Source organism: Cetorhinus maximus, chromosome 17 (genome assembly GCF_964194155.1).
Source record: "Cetorhinus maximus chromosome 17, sCetMax3.hap1.1, whole genome shotgun sequence".
Classification (NCBI taxonomy): Eukaryota; Metazoa; Chordata; class Chondrichthyes; order Lamniformes; family Cetorhinidae; genus Cetorhinus; species Cetorhinus maximus.
In genome coordinates this window covers 103801038-103814245 of record NC_135895.1, presented here as the reverse complement: position 1 = coordinate 103814245, position 13208 = coordinate 103801038, and the positions used below count along the sequence as shown (strand labels likewise).

At 39.0% G+C, this 13208-nt stretch overlaps 1 protein-coding gene across 1 annotated transcript in view; it reads left to right on the top strand.

Annotated features, from left to right (window-relative positions):
* The window catches only part of cdc73 (cell division cycle 73, Paf1/RNA polymerase II complex component, homolog (S. cerevisiae)), a 357191-nt gene that overhangs the window by 31457 nt on the left and 312526 nt on the right, over positions 1–13208 (top strand). The window contains exons 3-7 of the mRNA XM_078561735.1: positions 1348–1417; positions 5061–5123; positions 5231–5283; positions 9062–9150; positions 11234–11450. Coding sequence (XP_078417861.1) covers positions 1348–1417; positions 5061–5123; positions 5231–5283; positions 9062–9150; positions 11234–11450 — 492 coding nt within the window. The remainder of the gene's footprint in view (positions 1–1347; positions 1418–5060; positions 5124–5230; positions 5284–9061; positions 9151–11233; positions 11451–13208) is intronic.

Here is a 13208-nt window from a genome sequence, read left to right as displayed (position 1 = left end):
TTCTTGATTATTTTTTGTACCTGCAGCTACATTTTTGAGATCTCTACATGAACCCCAAACCTCCACCATTCCTAGCTTTTCATTGTTCGAATAATACTTGGATCTATCCTTCTCTGATCCAAAAATAATTGTTGAAACTCATTTGCCACAGTTTTGCTCATTTACTTAATCTATAAATGTCTCTTTATGCTCCTGTTTGTACTATTTATTTTACTGAGAGTTTTTGTGTATTTGGCAATCAAGGATATATGGCTCTGTCTTATGTTATCTAAGTCATTAATAAATATAGTGAAAGGTTGAGGCCTAGCACAGATTTTTATGAGACCACACTTATCACTTCCTTCCAATTCGAGTACATACTCATTATCCCACTCTGTTTTATAGCACATAACCAGATTAATAATTTGTCTTCAATTTCAATGATCTTTACTGTTATCTAACAGCCTTTTGTGTGGAACTCTATTGAATACTTTTGGTAGCCCATGTAAATTACATCCAAGGACCATTCCCTTTTTCCTACTTTAGCTACTTCTTCAAAAAATTTGGTTGGATTTGTTAGACATGACTTTCCTACTACAGTCCATGTTTGCTCTCTAACCAGCTGAAATTTCTCAAATGCTCAGTCACTGCCCTAACTTCCCAAGGACAGATGTTAGACAACAGGTCTATAATCTCCTAGCTTCTCTCATCTTATTAGCTAATGAAATTACATTTGCAATTTTCTAATGTAAAGGGACTGTTCCTGAATTAGGGAAGCTTTGGAAGATTGTGGCCTAAAGCATCTGCATTTATCTCATCTTCTAAAATCTTCTGGTGGAAACTATCAGGCCCTGGGGATTTGTCAATTTTTCATGCCATTATTTTTTTCTAATACTGCTTTCATGCTTACATTAACTTCAGTTAGTTCCAGCCCTTGGATTTATTATTAATTTCCTTAGGATGTCAGGTATATTATCCTTTGTTAGTAACATGTACCACCCTGGTAATGTATTGTGATACGCATGCAGTATAATGAGGCAGTTAAAGGGAGTTTCAGATGCTTAATTTTTCCTAACTGCACAGTTATTAAGCTGAAGGTAAGGAATGAACCTCCAATACTGTTGTGTATCTGGCAGACCAGTGCTATCAGAGCCTTCATTCTTGATCTGGATTTTTGTGTGGTACAGGAGAGGAAAAAAGGAACAAGTTTATTTTGAAAGGCATCTGCAAAACTGGGTCAATCAAAGTATTTGCTCTATTACTGCATACACTTGAGCCTTTATTAAAGTAAGTGATTAACTCAGTGCACTTTACTGTGATATTTTTAATAAAATTACATAATGCTGTATTTCAATATTTTTTAAATAGACAGAGAATATTCCTGTTGTTCGAAGACCAGACAGAAAGGACCTACTTAGCTACTTAAATGGTGAAACATGTAAGTATGACATGTAGTAAATGTTATAAATATTGCTGCTTCATTGATCCTCAGATCCTCAAATATTTTGGAAAGCTAAAATGTTATTTTTTTCCCTGCAAAGTCTCTGTTACTGACTGAATGTTGATGAACTCCAGTGAGAGAAAGTACACCTGGTTTAAAAGCAAGTGAGACCTCACCTATTGTTAGTTTAGGTGAAGGAATCAATTTCTGAGAGCTACACTTCTGAATGAATCTGCAGGATTCAAAAATACTACTTTCTTGGAACATTGAGTCTGTAGACCAGATTTGTGTTAATACTAGAGTGCAGAGGTTGCTGCCCATTGGGGCTGTAGGATGCCTACCATCAGACCAGGAAAATGTAGTTGCTTTCCACTTTCGGTTTACTTTTGCTTGGTTGCTTGCTCTGTTGCTCAGGCCCGCCCTCCATGCTCTATGTGAAACCTGTTGAGACAGTACAGTAGAGAAGAACCCCTGAAAACCGGTGCACCTTCTGGAGCATGGTTCAGTGGGAACAATTGTTTCTCTGGTAGTTTGTTCAAGTGACAATTATTCATGTATGACCTTCTATGGCACTATCAGCAGGTTATTCTGCTGCAGGGCAATCATAACTACTTGAGGCTCTGTCCCCATCTTGACGTTCACACATACTTGTCTGCCAACCCTTCCGTGAGTAAGCTGACTCAGTCAGGTAACTGCAAAAATTCAAGATTCATTCCTACTGCTTTACAATTATTATTTTTTTATTCATTCATAGGATGTGGGTGTCGCTGGCTAGGCCAACATTTATTGCCCATCCCTAATTGCCCTTGAGAAGGTGACGGTGAGCTGCCGCTTTGAACTGCTGCAGCCCGTTTGGTGTAGGTACACTCATTGTGCTGTCAGGGAGGGAGTTCCAATATTTTGTCCCAGGAACAGTGAAGGAACGGCAATATGGTTCCAAGTTCAGATGGTGAGTGGCTTGGAGGGGTCTTACAGGTGGTGGTGTTCCCATGTGTCTGCTGCCCTTGACCTTCTAGATGGTAGTGGTCGTGGGCTTGGAAGGTACTATCTAAGGAGCCTTGGTGAGTTCCTGCAGTACGCTTTGTAAATGGTACACACTGCTGCCACAGTTCGTCAGTGGTGCAGGGAATGAATGCTTGTGGATGAGGTGCTTTGTCCTGGATAGTGTCAAGCTTCTTGTGGTGTTGGAGCTGCACTCATCCAAGGAAGTGGAGAGTATTCCATCACACTCCTGACTTGTGCCTTGTAGATGGTGGACAGGCTTTGGGGAGCCAGGAGGTGAGTTACTTGCCTCAGGATTCCTAGCCTCTGACCTGCTCTTGTAGCCACAGTATTTATATGGCTAGCCCAGTTCAGTTTCTGGTCAATGGTAACCCCTTGGTGAACCTGGGAATCTTGAATGTATTCATCCTCAACATTCAAAATAAGGATGTTCCGAGATTATCCACAAGTCACTGGGGACTGATTTGCAGCAATCAACCTTGGACATGATGTTCAGTTTGGGTTCCAGACCTCATTACAGCTTTGGTCCAAACACGAACTGACAGAAGAAAGCAGCTCATGTTTCTTGGTCTGATGGTCCAAACATGGACAAAAGAGCTGAATTCCACAGGTGAGGTGATTGCAGCTGCCTGTCACATCAAGCTAGCATTTGACCAAGTGTGGTATTAAGGAGCCCTAATAAAATTGAAGCCAGTGGGAAATTTGATGGAAGTTGGTGGCGGGGTGAGGGGTAGGGTAGGTAGGGGTGGAAACCTCTCCACGTTTGGAGTCATGCCTGACACACAGGAAAATGGCTGTGGTTTTGAAGGCCAATCATCTAACCCTAGGATATTGCTGCAGGAGTTCATCAGGATAGTGTCCTAAGCCCAGCCATCTTCATCTACTTCATCATTGACTTTCCATCCATCATAAGGTCAGAAGTGTATATGTTGATTGATCATTGCACATTGTTCACTTCCATTCACAACTCCACTGATACTGAAGCAGTCCGTGCCTGCATGCAGCATGACAACATTTTGGGCTTTGGCTGATAAGTGGCAAGTGACGTTTGCATCACGCATCCTGGGGGTTACCATTGACCAGGCACTTAACTGGATGAGCTGCATAAATGTCATGGCTACATGAGCATGTCAGAGGCTGGGAATTCTGGGGCATAGTTCACCTGACTCTCCAATACCTGTCCACCATCTACAAGGCACAGGTGCGATGGAATATTCACTGTTCGTCTGTTTGAATGCAGTTCCAACAACACTGAAGAACCTCGACTCCATCCAGGACAAAGTAACCCGCTTGACTGGCAATCTATCCAACATCCTAAACATTCAATGCCTTTACCACAGGTGCACAGTGACAGTAGTGTATACCGCCTATACGGTGTACCGCAGCAACTTGCCGAGGCTCCTTTGACCGTACTTGCCAAACTCATGACCTTTTACCCACTAGAAGAACAAGGGCGGCAAGCTAATGGGAACACCACCATCTGCAAGTTTCTTTCCAAGTCACACTCATCCTAACTTGGAAAAGTATTGTCATTCCTTCACTCCCGCTGGATCAAAATCCTGAAACTTTCTCCCTAAAAGCACTGTAGGTGTGGCTCATTAGCTGGAGTTCTAGCTGATGCTGAAACCTCCTAAGCTTTTCAGAATGAGGGGTTGGATTTGGTCCCATGATTTATACTTGCAGTTAATGACATGTTCCTTAAGAAACCTGGTTTAAAAGGAATGGGAATGACACAAGATAAACTCCCATTTTACTCTTTGTTCCCAGATTTGAAGGAATACACCCCTATGAAATAAAAAAAATTATTGTTTTCTTCCTGAAGATATGACAATGTCATGTTATATTTCCTTCCAAACTGCTAAACTAATAATTTAATGTTGGTTTTGATATCTTTCTGCATTACCTGGAAACATGGCATTGTTCAGAATGCTTAAATGTTCTGTGAACAAACGGGCAGTATGACATTTGATCTTAAAACTAGCGTACTAAACTGCTGCTGCTGATCTTCAAATCCAATGATGGTGACGTGGAAAATATGTTGAATTATTTCCTTGTTTTTACTATTTTTGTGAAATCACTTTTTGAATGTGCCTTGCTTGTGCTTGTTTGAAGGCTAATGAAGGTATAATGAAGGAAAGAATTGGATATAACTGCCATTCAGTGCTGTTAGACTCAAATTATCAGAATAGTTATGATCCTGAGTGTAGAATTCAAGACTCACTGCGTTGTATTAGTAGTTATTCCAATAAAAATCTAAATCTTGAGAAAAGTGAACAGAACTAAAACATATTATTTCAGAGACACTGAATCAGCTTTATTTGTATTACTGAATTTTTAAAAGTGTTTTGCCACTAGGAAGGATAAATGAGAGTCTTGGTTCTATATGTACTCTAGTCAAGTTGATACTAAATAGAGAGTTGATCTAGTTTTGTATCTGCCATTTCATGTTGCTCAGTTTGTAATGGGATTAGTTGCAATCAAGTCATTAATGAAGTAAGTCTTTCAGATTACATTAATGCAACCTAAATGTTAAATTAGGCCCCTAGTTTCTACAGGATAGCTGTGAGTATTGCTGGGAAAAGTATTTGCTAACTTTTTTGGATGAATATTTTTGATGCCTAATATTTTATTTTCTCAGCAACATCTGCAAGTATAGACAGAAGTGCCCCTCTAGAAATTGGTTTGCAACGATCAACGCAAGGTACCTATGGTTTATTTTATTGAATTTTTGAAAAATGTTATTATAACAAGCCACAAAACAAAATTAATTATTTTGCATGTTTTTTTGTGTTTGTTGTAAACCAACAGTAAAAAGAGCAGCTGAAGAAATATCATCAGAACTCAAGAAACCCAGGATAGAGGTAATTGGTTTGGACAATCTGAGACTGATTTAAATGTATAATTTGGAATGTAAACTCTATGGATTAAGAAATTAATGATGGATAGCACATCCGTGATAGTAAGATCATGGCATAAGAAATAGGAGAAGGAGCAGACCATTTGGCCCCTTAAGCCAGCTCCACAATTTAATAAGATAATGGGTGATCTTCTCCATCAACTCTACTTTCCTGCTCACTTCTCATATCCCTTGATTCCCTTAGCGGGTTACAGTAACTTAAAATAAACTATGTGCCCATCTTGTTAATGCTATTTCTCTTCTTTCAACTCTTTATCTATTGAATGGTGAGACTAATAGCAATGCCCTTACCCTCGAAATTCTACTCCATTCAGGTTGGCTGTCCCAGTGCCTGGTCTGCCACAGTGGCATAGCAAAAATTTATATCCATCAAGTCTGATCTTTAGAATGAGTTCTGTTGGTCACTTAGGTTTTTTGTCTTTAAAAATTGAGATTCATTCATAATACCAGATGAGTGACCACTTGCCTCTTCAAAGGCAACATATTTTTTAGGACTGGATAGATTTGTATTTACAAAGCTAGTAAGCATTTGAAGTATTGAAATAAGAGAAAATGATGTGGCAAGTAAATGGGTAAACCAGCAACACGTACTGAAAATTGCAGTTCTGCCTTTTGTTCTATTAAAACACTTGGTATTTAATACAACTCTTCTTCATTTGTTTTCATTTATTCAGGATTTCTAATATAACAAACATCCTTGGGTGTTATTATGGTGAAGAAGAATGTAAGAAAAAGGGGCAGAAGCAGGCCACTCGGCCCTGTGAGTCTGCTCCATGATTTAGTAAGATCATGGTGACCTGATCATGGTCTCAACTCCACTTTTCTGGCCTGTTGCCCATTACCCTTGACTTCCCTAATGGCCAAGAACCTGTCTATCTCAGCCTTGAATGTGTTCAATGACGCAGCCTCCACAGCTTTCTAAAGTAGAGAATTCAATGATTCATGAAACTCTGAGAGATGAATTCCTCATCATTTCCATCTGAAATGCGAGATTTCTAATTCTGAAACTATACCCCCTAGTGCGAGATTCCTCCATGTGGCGAAACAGCATCTACCCTGTCAAAACCCTTCAGAGTCTTATGTTTCAATATGATCACCTCTCATTCTTAACTCCAATAATTCTAGGCCCAGCTGCTCAACCTTTCCTCCTATGACAACCCCTTCATCCTAGAAATTAACTTAGTGAACTTGCTCTGTACTGCAAATATATCCCTCCTTAGATAAGGAGACCAAAGCTGTACACAGTACACTAGATGTGGTCTCTCTAATATCCTGTACAGTTGTAGCAAGACTTACCTACTTTTATACTCAATTCCCCTTGCAGTAAAGGCCAACATTCCATTTGCCTTCCTAATTACTTGCTACATCTAAATGATTTTGTGATTCTCGCTTCATTTAAATAATATTTTATTTTTCTATTCTTCTTACCACAGTAGATAATCTCACATTTTCCCCCCAAATTCCATCAGCCAGATTTCTGCCCGCTCACTTAACCTAGCTGTATCTCTTTGCAGACCTTTGTGTCCTCTTCTCAACTTGCTTTCTACCTATCTTTGTATCATCAGCTAATTTTGCTACAATACACTCTGTCCCTCAATGCAAGTCACTAATATAGATTGTAAAGAGTTGAGGTGTCAGCACTGATCCCTGTGGCATCCCACTAGTTACAGTTTGAACCCGAAAATGACCCAATTATCACAATTCTGTTTTCTGTTTGCCATTTCTCTGTCTGCACTGATATATCGACCCCACCCCCCTCAACCAACATCATGAGCTCTTAATTTGCATAGTACACTTCTAAGTGGCACCTTAATGAGCTCCACCAACTTGTTCCCTTTCTCCACCCTGCTTGTTATATCCTCAAAGAACTCAAATAAATTTGTCAAATATGATTTCCCTTTCATAAAATCATATTGACTTTATTTGCGTGTACCATGATTTTCTAAATGCCTTGTTCCTGCTTCCTTAATAATGAATTCTTAAGAATGAATTTCCCAATGGCAAATGTTAGGCTAACTGGCCTATAATTTCTTGCTTTTTGTCCCTCTCCTTTTCTTGAATAGAGGTGTTACATTTACAGTTTTCTAACCCTCTGAGACCTTTCCAACATCTAGGGAAATTTGGGAGATTACAACCAATGCATCCATCATCTCTGCAGCCACTTTGTTTAAGATCCCAGGATGCAGGCCAAAGGCCCAGAGGACTTTCAGCCTTTAGTCCCATAAGTTTGTCTTGTATTTTTTTTCTCTCTAGTGATTGTTTTAAGCTCCTCCATTTTGCCCCTATTTTCTATTACAATTGGGATGCTTTTAGCGTCTTCTACCATGAAGACAGGTGGCAAATATTTCTTCTTAGACTCTGCCATTTCTATTTGTTCCCATTATTAATTCCCTAGTCTCATCCCCTAACGGATCAGGTTTTACTTCAGCTACTCTCTTCCTTTTTGTATGCTTATAGAAACTTTCTTTGAAGCTTTATATTTTTCCTATTTATTCTCAATCTATTTTCTCCCTCTTTGTTGTTTTTTAGTCACCCTTTGCTGGTTTCTAAAATGTTCCCAATCTTCTGGCCTACCACTAATCTTCACAACATTGTATGCTGCTTCTTTTGATTTGATACCATCTTTAACTTCATTGGTTATGAATGGTTCATCCTTTTCATAGAGCCTGCCTTTCTTAGTGGAATATATCTTTGCTGAGAATTATTAAAGATCAACCTAAATATCTGCCCCTGCTTCTCCAAAGTCTTTGCTTCTAATTTGTTTTCCCAGCCCGCTTTAGCCAACTCTGTCATCTTCCGCTTATAATTGCCTTTGAAACACTGGTGTCAGACCCAAGTTTCTCGCCCTCAAATTGAATGTGATAATCATCATATCATCACTCCTCCCTAGAGGATCCTTTACTATGGGATCATTAATTAATACTGTCTCATCACACATTTATAGAACTGAAAAAAAAGGAATAAATGAGCACACATTGAATTGTGGTGTGATAAATAGGAACGATGACCAAAAATTATCTGGAATTAAATCGCCAGAAAGTCTTTTTGTGATAAAGAGAGAAGTGGACAGATGTAGTGGGTTGCAGAGTATGGCTGAGGTAGCTGAAGGATTTGCTGATGTGTTGTGATGGGGCGGAGTGAAAAATAATGAATAATAGTCTAGAGTCAGAGGACCAGTGGATGGAGTGAAGCTATAGAGGGATTTGAAGACCATGATTGTAAAACTCAACGCTTTATGTAGAGGGAGCCATGATTTAGATTGATGGGTAAGCAGGACTTAGCTTGAGGCAGGATATGATCAACTTAGTTCTGGACAAATTGAAATTTATGGAATGTGGAGGATGGAAGGCTGTTAAAGCAGACATAGAAATCAAGTTTAAAGGAGACAAAAGCGATGAGTCTTACCTGAGCCCATGGTTGCAATACAATATGATGCAGCTATTTACACAAACATATGAAGGTTACAATGATGTTAAGATTGGAAAGGTTGAAATGTACAAATCCATTTGAGCTAAATTTACTATTGCGCAACAAATGTAGAAAAAGGTTATGTTGAGTACATTTTTGTGTTCTTATAAATAATTTGAAATGATCTGAAATGCTTCTTTTGGTAATTTAGCAATTTATATTTTGTTACAAACTGGTATTTTGTTTTATGAATTTCATAATTAATTGACAATGCTGATATGGAAAAAATTAACAAGGTGGCTTATTGAAATTAGGATGAAGAACGTGTGCGACTTGACAAAGAGCGTTTGGCAGCTCGATTGGAAGGCCATAAAGAGGGCATTGTACAGACAGAGCAGATTAGGTAAAGTATGAATCTTGCAAGCATTTCTGTACAATTAAGATTCTGTAACAAAACTGTGAATGCACACTAAATTATGCCCAGTTGATTAAGGTAGTTTTCAGATTGAAGAAAACTTCTGTCTTAATTTTGAAAATTTTCGTCTTGATTTTGAAAATTTAGCCTTTCTGCTTTTCCATAATCCCATCCAGATAGGAGAAAATATTTAGATTCCGTTCCCTCCTTGAAGGGGTTATTGTAACTGCTTCACTAATAAACTTCAAGGAAGAGAACATGCCACCAAATTATTCAAGCTAACCTACACATGACTCCAGTACCACACCATGCGATTGACTTTTAATGTCCTATAAAGCATCCAGCAAACCACTCCATTGCACAGAAAGTCAGTACAAATATTACCTTCTCTTAGCAACTAAAAATTGCAATATGCATGACCTTACTAGAGAGCCCCCAAGTACCGAGGGGCAAAGAAATAAAAATGTTCAGTTTCAACTTGCAACCTGTACAAAGTTTAGTTCCGTTCAGTTTAGGTTTCAGATTTGTGTTGAATTTAACCAAAACCATTGAGATTCTCGAATAACATCAATATTAATTTACTATCTAGGATCATTAATAGTGTGCTTTCTGTGCCACCTTGTGGCAGTTTTGTCTTAATGCTGCACAGACCCCGATTCTTCAGTGTTATGCTATTTTCAGCTTTGCCTTTTTATCTTTTGCTTTCTTCACCATAGCATTCTCCTGTCATTTTCTTCTGTACTGGACCTGCATATGTGTACATTTGTTTTTAGATTTTTCTCCCATTCCTACTTAACCTCTATTATTTCAAAAAAGTTATCAATCCACGCACCTTTGCAACCTTCCAGCTTATTCTATTTTGACTGATTTTCAGGACCTTGTTGGTTCACAACTTATGAGGTCTTTGGATTTGTAGAAACATGGAAAATGAGGGTGGGGATTTGCTGGATTTTGCTCCTTGATAACTAATGGAGATTTTTGTCAGATTGCACTAGATACAATGATAGAATGGATAGTAGAAGCTTTGGAGAAGTAAAAATATTAATAGGAGTTTGATTGTTGGACTAGGTGGAAGAAAATAAAGTTGAAGGACAGAGAATTGTTAAAGATTTGATGGGGTAGATGGTTGGACAGGACTAGCACGTTTTAGTGTATTTTTTCCTGTTAATACCATAGTTGCATCAAAATTAAATAGCTTTGTTAATACAGTAGCGCTTTATTTCAGCAGAAGTGTGAGAGATTAAAATTTTAACAAGCCAGTACTGCATATGGCCATTCTTCTCTATCGACTGGTAGTCCAAGGGCTATTTCCTAAATGTATGGGAACCCTTTATTTCCATGATATTTTAGATGAGTGTCCATTCCTGGACCTAGGGTAACCTACCTCCTGAACTTACTTTCTCACCCCATCTGTGGCATAGGCCATTACTGGCCACTGACCTGTTTTTGATTTGAGCACTAGCATAAGTGAAATTCTGATACCTGTCAAAGTTCAGAATGTCACATTCTTAAAGTTACAGGCCGTGTAGCATGGTTCAGAGGAATTGTGATTAGATTCTGTTAGCTAAATGCTCCTCTTTTAAAATTGAGTAATTTCACTTCGCTGCAGGATGAAAAGGGAGGCCTATTAGATCAGGACAAAGTAAAAGGTTTCCTTACTATCATTTCTAATTGAGAGAACTTTGATGTGTCCTGAATATCATCCTCAGTTTTTTTTTAATGTATAGGACCAGTTCAAACTGTAGAATTGGACACATGGTATGTCCTTAAAATGTGAGTTTGGATTACTGGTGTCACATTTGCCTTTGAGTTAAATGTTTTAGGTTTAACCTAAAAATCCCCAAAGATTGAGGTCATATGTGCTCATTCCAAAAATTATTTATTGCATCTGTCATATAGATGTGTTTTCAAGTTGTTTATTATATTAAAGTGATTCCGGAAGTAAAAGTTTCATATCCTCTAATGCAATGTAACAACACAACTCTGAAATAGTCTGGATTATTGATTTGTAAGAAAAAATGTTTTGCGTGCAAAAAAATTATTTTTTAGCTTTAATTTTTTGGGATTGCAGGTCATTGTCGGAGGCGATGTCTGTGGAAAAGATTGCTGCTATTAAAGCTAAGATTATGGCAAAAAAACGATCCACTATCAAGACAGACCTGGATGATGACATTGCAGCTTTGAAGCAAAGAAGTTTTGTAGACTCTGAAGTAGATGTAACCAGAGATATTGTCAGCAGGGAGAGAGTATGGCGAACGAGAACTACCATTCTCCAAAGTACTGGCAAAGTGAGTTCAGCTGAATGGAGCTCCCTGATTGCTTAGTATGTTCTCTTCCAATTCCTCTCCACTATTGTCCAGCTGTGTGAATCAGCTCTCACCCTGTTCCGTTCTTATCTATCTAATTGTAGCCAGATAATTACTTGCAACGGTTTCTCTTCCTGTAACATTATCTCTGGTGTGTCCAAGGATCTATCCTTGGCCCACTTCTATTTTTCAGCTATGTGCTGCCCCTCGGCGACATCATTCGAACGCAAGGCTTTAGTTTTCACATGTACACTGATGACACCCAGCTCTACCTCATCACCTCCTCTCCACTGTTGCTAAATTATTAGACTGCCTACCTGGCATCCTCTGCTGGATGAGCAGACATTTCCCACAAATAAATGTTGGGAAGACAAAGTGTTGTTTTGGGTCCCCACTCTAAACTCTGTTCCCTGGCTACTGAGTTTGTCCTGCTATCTGGCTTAACCTCAGACTGTTACCAATCTGCTTCTTACCTTAGTGTCACATTTTCCCTGAGCTGAGCTTCCTACCTCAAATTCATGGCATTCCTAAGGTGAGATGGTGGCTTAGTATAATGTCACTGGACCAGTAATCCAAAGACCCAGGCTAATGTGCTGGGGACATGGGTTCAAACCCCACCATGGTAGCTGGTGGAATTTAAATTCAATTAATAAAAATCTGAAATTGAAAACTAGTCTCATAAATTAGTCTCACTTGTTGTAAAAACCCATGCCCTTTAGGGAAGAAAACCTGGGATTTTTGTGACTCCAGATCCACAGCAATGTGGTTGGCTCTTAACTGCACTCTGAAATGGCCTAGCAAGCCACTCAGTTAAGGGCAATTAACGATGGGCAACAAATGCCATCCCATTAAAGAATACATTTTTAAAAAAGACGCCTATTTCCAACTCCATGACTTCACTCCTGTCTCAACTTGTATGTTGTTGCTGTTACCTCAACACTTGACTATTCTAATACATTCTTGGCTGGTCTCTCATATTCTACCCTCCTTGAGATCATCCAAACTCTGTTGCCTAACTTGTAGCACATCCCAATCGCCTATCGCCCCTGTGGTCGCTGACCTACATTGGCTCCCTGTTAAGCAACATGATTTTAAAATTCTCATCCTTGTTTTCAAATCCCTCCTTGGTCTTGCCCCTCCCTATCTCTGTAAACTCCTACAGCTGCACAGTCCTCTGAGATAACTGCCAATTCTGGCCTCTAGTAGATCTCCAGTTTTAATCGCTGCATCATTGGTGGCCGTGCATTCAGTTGCCCTAGGCCCATGCTCTGGAATACTCTCCCTAAACCACTGTGCCCCTGTACCACCATTTCCTCCTCTAAGACACTCCTTAAAATCTACCTGTTTGACCAAACTTCTGTTTATCTGACCTAATATCTCCTTATGTGACTTGGTGTCATACTTTGTTTTATAATGCTCCTGCAAAACATCTTGGGATGTTCATTACTTTAAAGGCACTAAATGAATGTAGGTTGTTGCTGTTTTACGAGGTTCCAAAGATCAACACCAATGTTTGATTGCCAGTCTTTGCTGAGTTAGCTGATTTTAGCAATTGCAATGCTACAATTGACTTCATCATTCAGACTCGTATATGAAAAATGCTAGTGAAGATATATTTGAAACTGTAGCCCAGACAGAGTTGGTGCTTTTAGACTTGGTTGGGATGAACGTGAACATAAAGCAATTCAAAATGCATGGAAGGTACAAGTATCTCCAGGATTAATACTGTCTTACGTGGTT